At 40.0% G+C, this 16,078-nt stretch overlaps 1 protein-coding gene across 1 annotated transcript in view; it reads right to left on the bottom strand.

The window, feature by feature from the left end:
* Positions 1-2,428: 2,428 nt before the first annotated feature.
* The window catches only part of SLC44A5 (solute carrier family 44, member 5), a gene marked incomplete at its 5' end in the record, with an annotated part of 39,288 nt that continues 25,638 nt past the window's right edge, over positions 2,429-16,078 (bottom strand). Inside the window, 10 exons of the mRNA XM_009704464.1 lie at positions 2,429-2,626; positions 4,679-4,763; positions 5,412-5,500; positions 6,889-6,959; positions 8,798-8,871; positions 10,171-10,274; positions 10,657-10,751; positions 11,852-12,114; positions 13,348-13,435; positions 14,384-14,476. Coding sequence (XP_009702766.1) covers positions 2,514-2,626; positions 4,679-4,763; positions 5,412-5,500; positions 6,889-6,959; positions 8,798-8,871; positions 10,171-10,274; positions 10,657-10,751; positions 11,852-12,114; positions 13,348-13,435; positions 14,384-14,476 — 1,075 coding nt within the window. The remainder of the gene's footprint in view (positions 2,627-4,678; positions 4,764-5,411; positions 5,501-6,888; positions 6,960-8,797; positions 8,872-10,170; positions 10,275-10,656; positions 10,752-11,851; positions 12,115-13,347; positions 13,436-14,383; positions 14,477-16,078) is intronic.

Below are 16,078 nucleotides of genomic sequence, written 5' to 3'. Positions count from 1 at the left end.
TATGTATATAAATAATAATACAATTTAAAACTTTCACTTTTAGAAATTCCTTTAGTAAATGCATAGGTTTGTTACAAAAGTCTTCTAATCAAATAACTGTATACTATTTCTATTATGTTTTATTCCTAGTAAACTCTATGGTTACATTCATATGATAAAAAAAGCACGCTGTTTTCAGAAAGATGCTTTTTTAGTTGAGCTCCCATTAAGACACCCAAGTCCAGTAGAAATATAGATTACTTGATGCAGTTTCTTTAGCTGCGAACTAATCACACAGTAGTATTAAAAAGAAAAAAAAAAAAAGCTTTAGCACATGGACTGTAATCAGACCAGCAGCTTTTTAAATCACAGAATGGTGACACATACCCCCAAAAGTTACTGACTTAACTCTCAGAAGAGATGAGAGTAATAGGGGGGGGTTGTATATTCAATGCCATGCACATAATGAGACAGGAATGATGACGATGATGAAAAACTTCATCAGTCAAGAGTCTGATTCTTTCTGAGGGTAGGTTTCTCAGCCCTTTCTGAAAGTTAGGTTTACTCTAGAGCATCTCTAGAGCGGTTATTGAAAACTGATCATGCCCACCATCAGTAGTTACCCTTGAAACCATATGCCATTATCTTACATTGTGTGAGTCCTAAACTGAACCACTCATTTCTGCTTCAGGGGAAAGGGCTACAGTGCCTGCCGGATCACAGAGAATGCACACGAGTACCCTGTCACCTGCACCTCAGTTCACAGGATTTCAAGATCCTACCATGCCCATGACTGCAAGCATGTGGGAGGTGATCACTTGTGCATCAACATGACTCCAGACCTGTGGCATGAAGGACAGCGTTTCTGCCTTTGTAGTGATTACAGTCACCACAAACCGGAGCCATAAGTTAGAGAGCAAAATCACTTTGGGATGAGGATTGTCCGTACATTTTCCCTGGAAAGTGGCATTCAAATCATCTGGAAAAGAATTTGCCTTTCTCTTTGTGACACCAACAGACTCCTGGGGCTAGAAAAGTATTTCCAGGTGCTGAAGTCCTGTAACAGATGTGGCAGAGGTATGGCACATGCCACTCCCGGAAAGTGGACAGTAATGGAACACCTTATTCAGTACGGTGGAATCCATGAAAACTAGGGGCAGGCCTCTGCGTGGCTGGGCCCACCCATGAGACTAATAAAACCTTTTCAGCTCAGCTCACGGCAGTAACAGATTTGAGAAGTACTCCAGTGTAAGACTTCTTCCATGAGCAGAGCTGTTACTGACCTCAGTGACAGTCCTGCTAATGGGAGGGTCATAAAACTGAACATAATGTTCATGTGCTTTCTACCAGTAGATTTTGTACTAACGACCAGGCAAATATAATAATCAAAAAGCAAACTAAATCTTTCGGAGCATCTTTCAGTAGCTAAATAATTCAACTTGTATCATGAGAAGACTCGAGTACAGTGTCTCAATACCTTGCTGTGGGAGCCACTGAGAGCCTGGAGACCCGCAGAAAGAGCACACCTGGCCCTCAGCACCTGCACCGTCATTAGGATCTCTCGTTAAGAAGCCCTTCTGAGCGAGGCAGAGGCAATGGACTTCCTCGTGCACATACACGGCCAAGACTTTCTTCCAAGACTTTCCTTTTAGCGAAGCTCAACTTCCTCATAACGTAGAACACAATCAGAGACTCGTTAGAGATAGGGGGATACTAACACCAGTGCATCTCTCTTGGACATCAGCTAAAAATGATACATTCACCACCTTGTACCAGATGAAACCTCGTTTGTGTGAACCACAAATCACTTCAAGCGCAGTGGGACCTTCTCTCAGTTACATCACCTTTTAAGCACAACTCACAGAAAACTTCACTTTAAGCAGTAACAACCATAGTCTTCTCTGACTTTCTTTGGGACCTGCAGGGTACCATCATTTCTTAAAAGATGCAGTTTGTGGATGTGATTAAAATATCACTACATTTCTCAGGGTAGGGAATCATTAATGCATGTATAATCACAGTTTAAACAGCTGTGAACCAGCTTGTACAAAAAAATACAATCATAGCACCATATTTACAAATTTAGTACCATCTGCTCGTTAACTAGAGAGTCTCGAACTATCTTTTTATGGCTGATTAGGTTATATGTTAGTGCTTTCAAAAAATTGCCTGAATTTCTTTTATAAATATACACTTATAAAAAGAAACATTATCAAAACTGCTGTCATCTAAGGCAGCAACTTGTGTTACAAAAGTTATTAAAACATCATTATAGACTTAAAAAAGTTTCAAATTTACATTTTCCTTTTCATAGGCACTCTATAAACTAAAATGTGGCCTTGCTGTCACAGCTGTTAGTTTAAGCATTTAAACTAGCTGAATGTTACCAATGTTGATCATTTTTTTAGATATAAGCAAAAGGAAAAAAGAATCACCCATTAACCAGAAGCATCATTTACAGTTTTTACTTTTGCCTACTTTATACATGTTTTGCTTAAAAGTGACACTGTTTTGATGTTGAGGTTTAGTGTATGTTATCCCACTGCCTTCTTAGGGCTTAGTTCCTTCTTCCCTAGAATTCGATGAAGGCTAGCTGACATGAAGTAGGGTTTTGCTGTAGATCCATCATTTCTTTCCAGGTCTTCACCTGAATTTACACAGCAAAAGCAGCCAAAAGAGCAAACAGCAGTACAGACGCACGCACACACACACAGAGAATTGAAGAAAGGAGAGAGCAAAAGACCCAACATTAAAAAAAAAAAAAAATCTCAATCAAGGCTATTTAGCTGTACTGTTAAGTTGATGAAGGACACTACAAAATTTCTGTTTTCTCAAACCAGAAGAAGTTTTACACAAAGCAGAGACACAAACATCTAGCCATGTTTAAATGACAACAATATATCCTTTTCATTCCCCAGTTCTCTGGTTCGGCAGTATAGGTGGAAATTTTCAGAAACACTCACGCCTCCACCGAAGCCTGTCATTTTGGCTACTTCTGGCTATAAAATTTGTCCCCAAAAGGGCTGTGGATTTAAGCACTTTTCAAAACTAGACCCTTTCACACTGCCTAAGATAAAGTTCTTTTGAAAACTTGATGCCACAAGGGCACAATATTTTGTATGATCTCCTACTGTCCATTACTGAATGGAAGCATGGGAAGAAAAACATAGTATGAATTTAAAATAACGAGGCAGATGTATTACTTTTTTTCTTACAGAGGGTCGTGACTAAATCACTGGTCTGGGTTCAGCCCAGTGTTTATGCCATGCAGTAGTCACAAAGCAGTGAACAATTTCACACTGATGGGCAACCTGGAGGGAGTGTACTGTGAAGTACATGCATTGCAACTGGAACCCTGCAGAGGCAGACAGCTGTACTGCAAAGGCAAAAAGAGAGCACTAGTTGTAAGGAATGGCCAAAGAGGTTAGAGGAAGCAAATCTTCATGTATCTCCATGGCAGTATATACCAGGTGTTTTGGGAATAAATTAGAAAGAAAATCTGTTAATTTTTGAGTGCACCAACAAACCTTCTAAATTTTATTAGATTGATCAATTTCCATTTAATTCTAAATAATAGTAAACATATATTTATTTATTTATTTCTGGTTTAGTTTATTTCTTGGAGTCTTATTAGTGCTACGTCTGCCTGTGATCACGTTTGTTTAGAATGAAAGTCCATGACTCAAGATAAATAGGATGTAGCTCTCAACTAGACATCAATTTTCAGTTTTATGACTGATTTTGTTCCTGTGATTCTTTGGCAACCCAGTATTTTCAGAATCACTGCTAGCCTTAGTTCCTAGGGAAGCAGGGTTAAGAAGGTGAGTGTTTAAAGGAAAGGAAGTATTTATGCTATTGCAAGAGGAGAATCAGTATTACCACGTTTATCTTGCTTCAGTGATCCACTGTGCAGATGACAGACTAAGCCTATGACTCTTTCAGTATTTCCTTCCTTAGCATTATCAAATAATTCATCAATTGCAAAAACAATCACTGCCATGTAACTTCTACTTGGCCCTACCAGAACTGACTTTCATTATAGAAAAATTGTATCTTTATTTCTTTAATTCAGTAAATCTAGCAAATGGAATGTGTTTTGTAGTAAGTACATCCTCTTCTTATAATCATGTCCTAATTTGAGATCAACACATTTCTGACGTGATTTTCGTATTTTCTGACTGGACACATTGAACAACAGCCCCCTTGAGAGCGCCCATGATTGTTTCCCATTATGGGGTTCAAGGGACAGATAGTTTTTTAAATGGTATTTTACATAAATTTGGAGGTAATTCAGCATAAGACTTTGTTCAAGGCTATTAAGTTGAAAACAAAGGACTACCTATATACCAAAGAATAACTTTGTTATTAACAGGAGATTTGAGTGAATCATTGCTGCACAGGGCTCTACAAAGCACCCAGAAGCAAACTGTTAATGGAAGTTAAGGAACATCTGAAAAGCAAAAGCCAGATATGCCCATGAGCCATAGAGCTACCTTCCATTACTCATACTAATTAAATTTGAATACTAAAACACTTCTGCACTGAAGAATGCATCAAGGAGCCAGTCTGAAAAGCAGAATTTCATTTTTTACATAGTCTGCTAGCATGTCATCAGGATTCTGTAGGGAACGGAGAAGGTGGTTTTCTACTCCTCTTCCCATGACTTGCAGGTATTAGAGAAAGAAAATGCAGTACTTACAAAAGCAGAGGAAAAGTGTGTCAACACACATTGCATAGACGCTGAAGAACCCGTGTGCAACTAGGTAGGAGCCGATAATGACTGTCTACAAAAAACAAACCACAATAAACCCCCAAATTTAGATTGGCACCAATGTGGCAGTGTTAACACAAGTCAGAAGCCTAGTCTGCTAAGCAAATTTGGGAGGATTTGATGGCAGCTCTGTAATTCTATCAGAGGTTACTGCTGCTGTGGAAAGGGATCACAGGTTCAAGACACTGTATCCTAACATGTAGTAGCTGCTAGTTTTCCAGCTGCCAAACTGGAGGCATTTCAACCTCCAAAGAGAATATATGCCAAGAATATTGTGAACTCCTTCAGGATTATTCTAAAGAACCACTCATCTTTGAGATGTTCCAGAGTCTAGGGGGGCTACAAAAGGAGAAAGAGATGCATCACAAGTCCCTTCCATTAGAAGTCACATTGTCATCAGTGTCTCACCACCAGCCTTTGCTGTCTGGGAAGCCTGAGCAAAGCAGATGTGAAACCTGATTTTTCTGAAGGTGCAGAGCCACTGCAGTGCTGCTTCTGCCTGAAGGATCCAGAGGACCAGAGTGTAGCAGATCAGTCCTCACTTCAGTGGATTGTATGCCACTGAGACGATGACAACAGAAGCTGTTACCAGACCATGCCCTGAGTAGTCTGAGCACCTCAAACTGCCCTCAGTGTTCAGGAGATTAAATGGTTGCCTTACCAACAATGGTACCCAGTAGTAATTTAACGTTGGTGCTTCCTGTGCGAAGACTGGTATTCTCTGTGTGAAGAAAAAGAACGCGAGAACACCTGCAAGAAGCACAGATTAGTGATTCCTATGCTCACTCTGATTTCGTAGCACCTAAAGAATGGATGAGACAAAACAAACAGACAACATATCCAAGGTTGGTTTAAATAAAGTTTGTAAACAATAAATTCCTCAATACTAATTATCTGCTGGATCTGTATCCTAACAGAAGAGATATGCAAATGAGTCAATTACCATAATGATATTCATGGGCCCAGAAAGACTTTAATGAATTGTTTTGTTTCATCATTCTACTGGATCTAATAGCAAGATTAATAAATAATTACAAACAGGACAATGATGTGGGATAATAAAGACCATTGGGTGGATCTTTTCTAAAATAGAGAAAAATTCTGCTGCTTTAAATTTTATTGCTTGAAGAAATACGTAACTAGTTCAGATTAAAAGGAGAAATGGCAGTGCTGGTGATAAACACGACAATAAATTTAGAACAGACCAATGCATATACAACAGAAATCACCCAAAGAATTTATTCTCAAAGAGGACAAAGACATGAATTAATTTCAGTATTTTATGGCTTACATTTCAGAGAACATGTTTCAAATCAAATTTGTTACCCCAGTTTGAAAGTCATTCTACATTAATGACAAAATATTTTAGATCTGTTCTTGGTACAAATTTTCAATTTTTGCTTAAAATACAATTCATTAGTAGTCTTTTAAAGTATATAGAATACAAAATATAGTTATTTGTAAAATATTGTTTTGAAACTGCTGTGACAATTTAGAAAAACCATAAGGGAATACTGCCAACTTGAATTTTTGAAAGTGCTTAATTAAAAAAAAAAAAATCACTTTTCTGTCACAGGAAAACATGAATAATATATTTTGATATTTACTGATAACTAAGAAAACCCTATGAGGAGGTTAGAAATATTCTATTTCTTTTACTATAGCTTATAGCTATAATGGGCTTGAATACAGCAGAGCTTCAGGCCCATCTCTTGCAGACCTGCACCACCTCCTCTTGTATGCATGCTGTCTGCTACCAGGTGAATCTCATTTGCAGTTTTGTTGAGTTCTTACAAAAGGAGAACTGGTTGTGGTTTATCGGATGTGAATTTGGTTTGATCCAGCTATGACGCTTTGGCTGCAGAAGGCCTTGTGCCAGCAACACAAGCAAGAGCAGTAAAAGCAATTATGGAAAAGATGCTGTCAACATCACACAGGGGGCGGGGGGGAGAGAGAAAAAAATATATTTTAGTGCAATTCTGCAAATCCTACGCACACAGGAACAGCTTCCCAAATAGTCAGACTAATGAGAACCTCCAGCTGTTAACTAAGCATATACGAATATGGCAGGCATACTTGTAGGTATCATAGAATAGAACATACTGTTTGGAAAAAAAAATAAAAATCAATCAGCTTACCTACACCACCAGCAACGAGAATTTTCCCCAGGAATAAAAGAAAGTCTGTAACTTTGTCCAGAACTGCAACTCTGTTCAGCAAAGGACAAATGATACACAATCATCACAAACCAGACATTTGTATTCCTTCTCCTTAAATCTATGGATAATCGACAAAACATGACCAAGAAGCTGTCTTCTGCTGGTTTCACAGGCTGACAATGCAACAATACAGAAACACAACAGTGAGATGGGCTTTGTTACAGCCTAATCCCATGAGGGAAAAAAGCACTGAGCCTCTTGTTGAGTTCGGCTTTAATCCAGCATTACTGCTACAGCACTTGAAGACTGTTTATTGCTCTTGCTGGTTAAAAAAAAACAAACATCAAAACATTTTTATTTCAGCCTTTCTTCTAGGGTCACAGATAAACCAGCCCAGAAGAGGCAAAGTACACACCAAAACAACAAGCCATGTTTGTGTAGATTGCTGGCAGGTCTTCTTTTCACTTAGTCCTATTTGGCCACATTTCATTACCCCATAACACGTCAAATCTACTATTTTAAGATATCTTGCTAAAACACTGAAGGCAGGAGGCCTCAAAGCAGGGAGACAATCACAGACAGATGAATGAAGGTAGACAGAAAAATTGACAGTAAATCTGCAGCCCTCATTGAAAGCAACAGCAGGGAGTTTCCGCTCAAAATCCTGCCAGCCTGTCTTATCAGAAACTGCAGGTAAATAATGGGATGGAAAATGAGCTTTGTATCATCAGCCTCTTGACAGTGCTGAAGGCTGTGGATATGTTATACAGCACTGACCACCATGAAAGATAAACGTTAAGAAATATTAAAGAGAACAAATCATCATTAACCTATCAGAATTCAGAATTAGCGAAACATGCAAGATAGAAATATCTCCATCTGAAACAATAAAATTATATGCCTGGCTTCTAGCTATTGCTCTTACTGATCAAGAGCAAAAGCACAAAGGATGGTGAGGTGACGTTCTGAAAGGAAATGAAGGCAGCTTCTCTTTCCTATTGCACAGGCACTACACAGTGTGGACACCACTGTACCGATATTAACGTGGGGTAACAGAGTGAACACACTCCATTCTCCCATCTCCAACCCTTTTCTCTTCTTTCTCAAGCATCATTTCCATTTCTCTCTTTCAGCCTCCCTCTCCATTCCTCTCCTCCTCCCAGTCCTTCACTTAATAACTTAAACCACCTAACCAGTTTTACTGTGTTTTTTGCTTGGATATTAGATTGTCTGCTATTGCATCAACATGGCCTGCTCCTAAGTTACTCTCCCATTATTTCCGGATCTCACAGTAGTGGGGGAAGAGCCAGGAGCAATGAAGAAAAGTACTGATGAGAACAGGGAGTTTGGCAGCAGTCCTGGCAGTGAGGAAAAGGGCCAGGGGAGATCCCAGCACCAGGGGTGACCTGGTTATGTTAAAGATACTGCTTCTGAAAGCAAAGTACTCCTTCTTTACTGCCACTCTCTGACACCCCATAAGCTTTCTGGATGAATCTGAAGACTTAGGTCCTTTCCTTTTCACAGTGAGTGGACCAAAGCTCAAGAACCACACATATGGCAGATGACGAGCACCCTGTTCCTGTATATCCACAGATCTCCTCTCAGGGGCTCCATTGGTTCCTTGGAGGCACTATTACAATCTACCAGGTGCTTATGAATTTAAAAGCACAATCACAACAAAACTGTTAGATTACATCAACTTTGCACAGGTTACAGTGCTGGGCAGCCTGCTGTTACACATTGAGTGTCAGAAGTGAGGGCCATGTCTGAGGACAGAAGCAGCTTACAATAATATTTGGAGGAGACACGGGAGAGGAAAGAAGTCTGTCTTCAGAGTGCAATAGCGGGAAATCCTGACATTTCCAAGAACTGGGAGATGGCCCCTTACCTCACCACATTCCGCATGAGCAAAAAGAATGCTTCCTTTGCTGAGGTGCAGAAGTTTTTACCATATATGGCAATCTGCAAAATAATAGTACCTGTTAAGTATTTTAAATAATTAGGAAACCTCCTTGTGTGCCAGAATCTTACTGCGTGTAATGCATAGCTTGCTCTAGTATGTGGCCCTGAAACTCAGATGAACATAAAGCACTTCCCCCAGTCACCTGCTACCTCTCAATGCTTCCCACCAGGCTGAGACAGAATATTATCCGTCTTTCCCCGTCAAATGACCTGGTGATGAGCATGCCACCCCTTGTGATCCTGCAGGCAGCAGACTCAGTACTTAGTGTGCCAAGTAGAGCAAATAAAGTACTTGTTGAGGGATTCTTCTCACTAGAAGAATAACTCATCTAGTTACCTACACTAGATTTATAGTCGGTGGAAAGGAACAGGCACTTGTAGAGCAGAAGTGAGTTGACCCCTGTAGGTATCTCCTTGGACCAGACACTGCTCTCACTTAAGAAGAAATCAGCAATACCAGCATCAAAGTCAGTGGATTTACATCAGCATAAAGTAAAGCAGCTAAAGTTATTCAGGAACAAAACCATTTCTTCTTCCTGGAATAGTGTCCACGAAGGTAAGATATACTAGAACAGCTCTTAGTACAGTCAGTGTACCAACTGTAAACAAGATAGTCAAAAAGAATGCTTCCTCTTCAAGATGGCATTAATTTGAAACATCAATTGCATGAACGTGGGTTATAATGGACCCATCACAGCCACTTCCTTTGAGACAACAAGTCTGTGATGGTACCGTTCAGTCACTGAAACCACTTCAAGTCAGAACATCCTAGGTTGAAATCTGTGTCTGTCTATTTAGGTGAAAATCTGGAATTTCTCTTCTGGAAGCTAAGAAGGGCTATTTTAGAGAAATATCACTGCTGCTGCTGGTAGAATTTGTACTTTTAACTTCCAGGAGGAAATACAGATACTACATGCCTTCTGACCTCCTTATTCAAACACTGCCTTCAAACAGAAGTGTCATCAACATGCAATATGAAACAAGCTTATATTCCTGTTGAAATCAGAATTTCAATTGCTGAATCAGAGGGGGAGTTAACCAGTTATCCCATCCCTTCCCACTTACTTTGAGGGGTGAGGGGGATGGACAAAAACAGGCATGAAAAGAGGCTGAGTTTAGAAGAAGAAAAAAAAAAATCTTACTTTTTCATGGTAGGACCACATGCATTTCCTGAAAACTCCCATAAATCCCATTATTTATTCAGCAGATTCTAGCACTGCTGGTTGTTGACCAACTAGTAGTGGCTAGGGTATTTTAGTGTCCCAGACAGGGGAGACCACATGCAGAGACAGCACATACCATGATGTAGGCATTTCTGTTTATAAATTTTAAGAATTTTTCCAAACACCAGAAACAGCATTTGAGGCAGCACAGTAGAAATCTAGTGAAGGAGTTCTGTGTACCTGAAAAAAAGGAGAGTGTACATCATACATAGAACTCATTAACAGTCCTCAGAACATAGAAAGAAAATCTTAAATTGTGATAAAAGCAGAAACATTATTTCTTCTCTTCTAGGTATGGACTCTCTTTCTCAACCAAATTTAGCTCACTAGCTTTCAATTAGATCAGATCCACATCCCTCATGGAACTTTGCATTAAGTTTCCAAGGACAAAGAGTCAATTTGAGTAAATCAGCACAAATTCACTGGTTTCAAATGGAACTACAATGGCTAAAAATAATGTGGAATTAATCTCTTTTCATTACTGAAAAAACATCTTGGGAAAGTAAGGAAGTAATTTACCAAGGGAGGTCTTAATAACCTAGAGCAGATTCATAAATCTCACCTTTCAGTTTGTGATCCAAGTACTCCAGTATTACTCTAATAAGCTGGACAATTGCAAGAATTAAGGCTCCAAATGCCAGTGAACCTGTATGGTATCTAAAACAAAATAAATTACTCTTATGTTGCACATATGTGTATATGTGTACAATTATGTATGTACATGCATGTGTCTATATATATATATAAAAATAAAACTAAAACTGGAGGAAGGTCCATTAATGGCAATTACATACACTAATGGACTTTCATCCTGATCTGCCAGAGAGAGGAACAGGATGAAGCCATTGGTGCTGTTGGTGTCTGTGTGAATGCTGTGTGTGTCTGTTGATCTGCATGGCCACTGTGTACGTACGTGTTGTATACACGTATCTGGGTGTGCGTGCCTCCTGGGAATACTTTCTCAGCCTTGTAACTGGTTGGACTGGGGGCGTGGAGCTGCAGTAGCCTTGCTGCTATTGGGCTACAGGATTCAGCCTCCCCCCTAACAACTACATTTTCCTGATTGTACTGATTTTGGATGCAATGGAGTTACTTTTCTTCATAGTAGCTTGTATGGTGCTATGTTTTGGATTTGTGACAAGAACAGTGTTGACAACACACCCATTTTTAGCTACTGCTGAGCGGCGTCAAGGCCTTTTCTGCTCCTCACCTCCACCCACCCAACCAGGGAGCAGGCTGGGGGGGGCACAAGGAGTTGGGAGGGGACACAGCCAGGACAGCTGACCCCAATGACCCAAGGGATATCCCACACCATGTGATGTCGTGCTCAGCAATAACAGCTGGGGGGAAGAAGGAGGAAGAGGGGGATGTTTAGAGTTGTGGTGTTTGTCTTCCCAAGTCACCGTTATGCAGGATGAAGCCCTGCTGTCCTGGAGATGGCCGAACACCTGCCGGCTGATGGGAAGCGGTGAACAAATTCCTTACTTTGCTTTGCTTGCGCACACAGCTTTGCTTTCGCTATTAAGCTGTCTTTACTTCAGTCCATGCGTTTTTGCACTTTCACCCTTCCAACTCTCTCTCCCATCCCACTGTCGGGGAGTAAGCGAGTGGTTGGGTGGGGCTTGGCTGCTCACTGAGATTAAACCACAATGCTGATTCATCATTTTCATTTGATACTCTAAGTCTGGCTTCCCTAGATGTAAAAAGAGCACTTGTTGGATACATGACAAGGCTCACATTCAGCTCCCCAGTCTTACCGTATTGCTCGTCCAAATGAAGAGAAGAGCGGCCACAGTGGAATATCAGCTGGTTTTCGAGAGGCCCAGTAGTAAGAGGCAAAGGCACCAGCAAGGGTACACTGACCCAGTGCAATTGCAAAGTTCACCAGCCAGAGAAAGACAAAGGCATTGGCTAACTGGAAGATGAAGATGTACTTATGGTACAGGCTTTCTCCTCCATAAAAAGCAAAAGTACACTGAGCACCCGGACACAATTTAGTCACATTGGTTGTGTTAAAAGTCTGTATAGAAAGAAAACCAAACAACACAATGATAAGCAATGAATTCCGTGTACACAGTCTCTGAAGTTTAGCAGCTTAATACAAATAACATAATTCTGCTTGATATTTCATTAGCTCATTCAACACAGCACTATATAACCTGTTTACATATTTAAGGCTTCATATTACTGTCTTATGCAGGTGCTTAACTTTAAACTAGGCAGTTAGCAAACAGGGCTGTTCACCACATGCCTGAAACTTACATAAATGGAATGTCAATTTCAGAAATCTACTTTTAAGATACATAAATGCTTCAGTTTCATTAAAAAAAATCTGCTTACATTAAAAAACAGATATTTGAAAACCAGAGGCCAAATCTGCACTGCAGGTAAAGCGCCACAGTTGAACTGAAATTGCTATGCCATCTTATATAGGCTGTGGATGTGGTCACAACTTCCCTTACCTATCTCAGAGTATTAAAACAGAAGTAGTCTTTACATTGAATTACTTTTCCCTATTTCTATTGTTCATTTCATGTATTTGCTCAGTTTGGGCATGAAATAAAACCAGTCAATTTCTAATCCCTTTCTTTTTTGTTTTTCAGACATCAGCAGGGTGGGGAATTATTTGGGATATACACAACCACAGCAGTACACTGAAATTTAAACACCTGAAAATAACCCTGCTATTTGATAAATTTTGACATTTGATAAATATTTCTAGTTTTCAAAAAACAGTTAAACTCAACCTCACAGTCAAGTCAAAAGATTTGGCTGAAGACAAAAAAAAAAAAAAAAAAAAAGACGACAAATATTTTTAGAGCTTCATAAAGGTTACTGCTGTGCCAAAAGAAGCTAAGCCTCTGCTTCAGAACATGGCTGATCCTTGGGTAAGTTTGAGGCACAGCTTTCAAAGTCTTCCATTGCCTTTTGAGGACCACAAAATAGAATCCTCATGAATTCAAGAACACCTTTCCAAATAAACTTGTATTTATGTGTCTTCCTTTCTCACCCTGTAAATTAGAATGGTTAACATTTACCTCCGTCACAGGGCAGTTTAGCAGAAAAATTAGTTTATGTCTGTAAATTGCTTTGAACAAAGAAGTGTTATCTGAACACTAAGTACTATTTTCAGATTTAACATGAGGAAACATTACTTAAAATATACACATTTTCTATTAGCATTGCATTTAATAGTGATTAAGAAATGCAATTAGTATAGCACTTACTATAGGTAAATATCTGTTACACTCACCTCTGGGTCACAAGTCAGGTTTGCATACTTGCACAGTGTTTGATTAGCCATTACTTTATACACAGGTTCTCCTGATGTAGCCAGAAAACTGAATGAAATATTTTAAGGAGGAATCACAGAACTGTAGGCTTTGAGCAAGTTAGGATTCAGCAGTGGGGTAGCCACAAGCTCTAAAGAGCTTGTGCAGATAACAGAAAAATTGCTCTTGCTATGCAGACATGTATATGAAGGGTTGATGGACAAGACCAAATACTTTCATTACTTAGACAACTAAGGCAAACTTCATCCCGGAGCTGTAACAACCCCTCACCAGAACAGGCAAGGGGAATAACCTTGAAAGTTGACTCAGTCTCTCCTGCACATTTACCTTTGACAAGGCAGATTGTGCAGTAGTTCTTTGATAGTTCGTATTTTGGTGGAAGCAGACACAGTGCATAAGGATAATTTAACATTGTCCTGAACAACAGTAACTGACCCTCTTTGCACGGGAAAGAACAATTTGTTTTCAAAAAGCAATTTTCCCCTCTCTGATACCGTGCCAAACCCTTGTTGTTCCGGGAACAAACAGACAGTGGTTGCTGTTACGTAATTTAGAGAGGATTCGGTACACTGTATGTTCTCTCACTCCTTTCCTATACTTTTCTGAACAAAACACATCTGGAGCCCAGTCTACCCCCAGCTAACTAAAAGACATTTAACATCAGGCCTATAGAGCACGCAGCACATTAAAGGCCATATTCACTCTTTGCTGAGGGCCCCTTTTCATCCCTTAAAGTCAACCTTACGTAGGACACAAGGCCTTGTGTGATCCCCCTGCTGTGGCATGAATTTCAGTCCATTTCTTTTTAATGAAATTAAATTCACTGTCCGATTTGTACATCATGTGCAAACGTGCGGTGAGGAAGAGTGCATCAGTGCAGAAAGTGAACAAATAGCCCTCTTAACACTGGTCTGGTTAAGGTGAAATAGCAGAGAATTATCTGGTCTTGCAGACCAGAAGACTTTCCTCCAGAGAGGTACACAGACAGAAGGATACACAGCTGTCACAGCCCAGTAGGAAATACAAATTGCAATGAGTATGAAGGTGACGATTGGGTAGAACAATGTAGACATTATATAGCCAATAGCCCTATGAAATAAACAATATATATCAGTCAGCCAGAACGAAGAAACAAGCTTTTTATCAATCCTCTTCTAGCATCATCCTTTTTGCTTTGAGCTATTTGTTGATAGTGGTAGCATAACCTAGTGCTGGGATCTCAGAATACTGCAGGTTCTTTCTTCAAATGTCTTCACATCTTCACTTTGTCGTTTCTACCGCCCCACTTTTATCGGCAGCACTACAGTCAACTTTATCAATTTGCCATGTTCCAGCCTGTCTTCTACTGTCTCCTTCTCCATTACTGCTTCATAGATCCAGCTCTTTCCAGGTCACAAACCCATTTCAATCACATCTTGCTGACTGCTGCAGACATTACCCTTTATTTCCTTGTCCCACTCTGCTCAGCTCCTGTGCTCTTCCTTCAGCTCCTACACATCTGAAATTGCCTCTTGCTACTTGTATTTGAGGACTCTTCCCAGCCCCTTTCCTGCCTTAAGTACTAACTATCATGGGGCAGGGACATTCAACTTGTCTTTGTAATGTCAGGACATGCTAATGCCTTCCTGTGACCATGTGACTTTCCTTGCATGTGCCATAAACAAGTGGTGCTCGCCTTTGGCTGTTGGTAGGCAGAAAGAATAATGGTCCTTCACTGTTGACAGCTTAGAGAGCTCCTTTTAACATCGAGGCTGATGTTTTAGAGGCTGACATTCCACTAATACTTCTTGTGGCTAGAATGCGACTAGTGAGCAGGAACTTGAGCATGCCAGTTCCCACTCTGTCAGGGACTCCTCCTCTGTAAGAGACTGATTTGCCACAGCCCCTCTGGGTAAACTGGCTGCAGCTATCTCAGAGGCGAACAACTCCAGCTGGACATCTCACTGGATGTGATTTCAGAGAGCTTGTGCTTTGTTTACTGAAGCTTACAAGTTGGTTATCTCTACATTCCTGTCATCTACCTCTTCCCCTTATTCTAAATTTTCTTTCCAGTGGCCCTGTAAGCTTATCACAAGTCTCTTATTATTTCCTGTAGTATTTCTCCTATGACTTGTGGCACTTCTGATGCTGTTTGTTTTATAGAAAGCAGTTTCCAGGATGTAAAAGGAAGATAAATTTACTCAGGTCTTGCTGCTAAACTAGCAAATGCCGGGGGGAATGCAAGGGAACTGCCATGTGCAATCAAGAGGTTAAGAGCAACACATTAATTTCTGTCTGAGTCTAGAGATGTAAAAGCCCATTAAGAGTCACACAGGAGGACACAGTCTCATGCTGTCTGAGAAATAACTACATATTAGCAGTGTTCAGCAGTTAATGGTAGGCACCTTAGTTACCACTAAGACCACGGACAGTTACTCCAACAAACATCTGTTACTTGTTTCTAACTATGGATTTCAAGTCAATTATTAGCATTATAACAGTAATACTTTTGAAAGAGTAGTTTAAAGGTATTGAAAAATGTAATTTGATTTCAAGTCATTAGCAGCTTATTTTTCGTCTTTCTGAATACAGGGCATGGTCTGTTAGGTTTACAGTGATTACATGCAGTGTTTCACCTCATGCATTATGCATGAGAGTAAAAACATCACCCTCAAGTGACCTTTCCATGCTGCTGAAAAACTACATAATGTT

The sequence above is a fragment of the Cariama cristata genome, unplaced genomic scaffold (assembly GCF_000690535.1).
Source record: "Cariama cristata isolate BGI_N322 unplaced genomic scaffold, ASM69053v1 scaffold24377, whole genome shotgun sequence".
Classification (NCBI taxonomy): Eukaryota; Metazoa; Chordata; class Aves; order Cariamiformes; family Cariamidae; genus Cariama; species Cariama cristata.
This window is presented reverse-complemented; position numbering and strand designations above follow the sequence as displayed.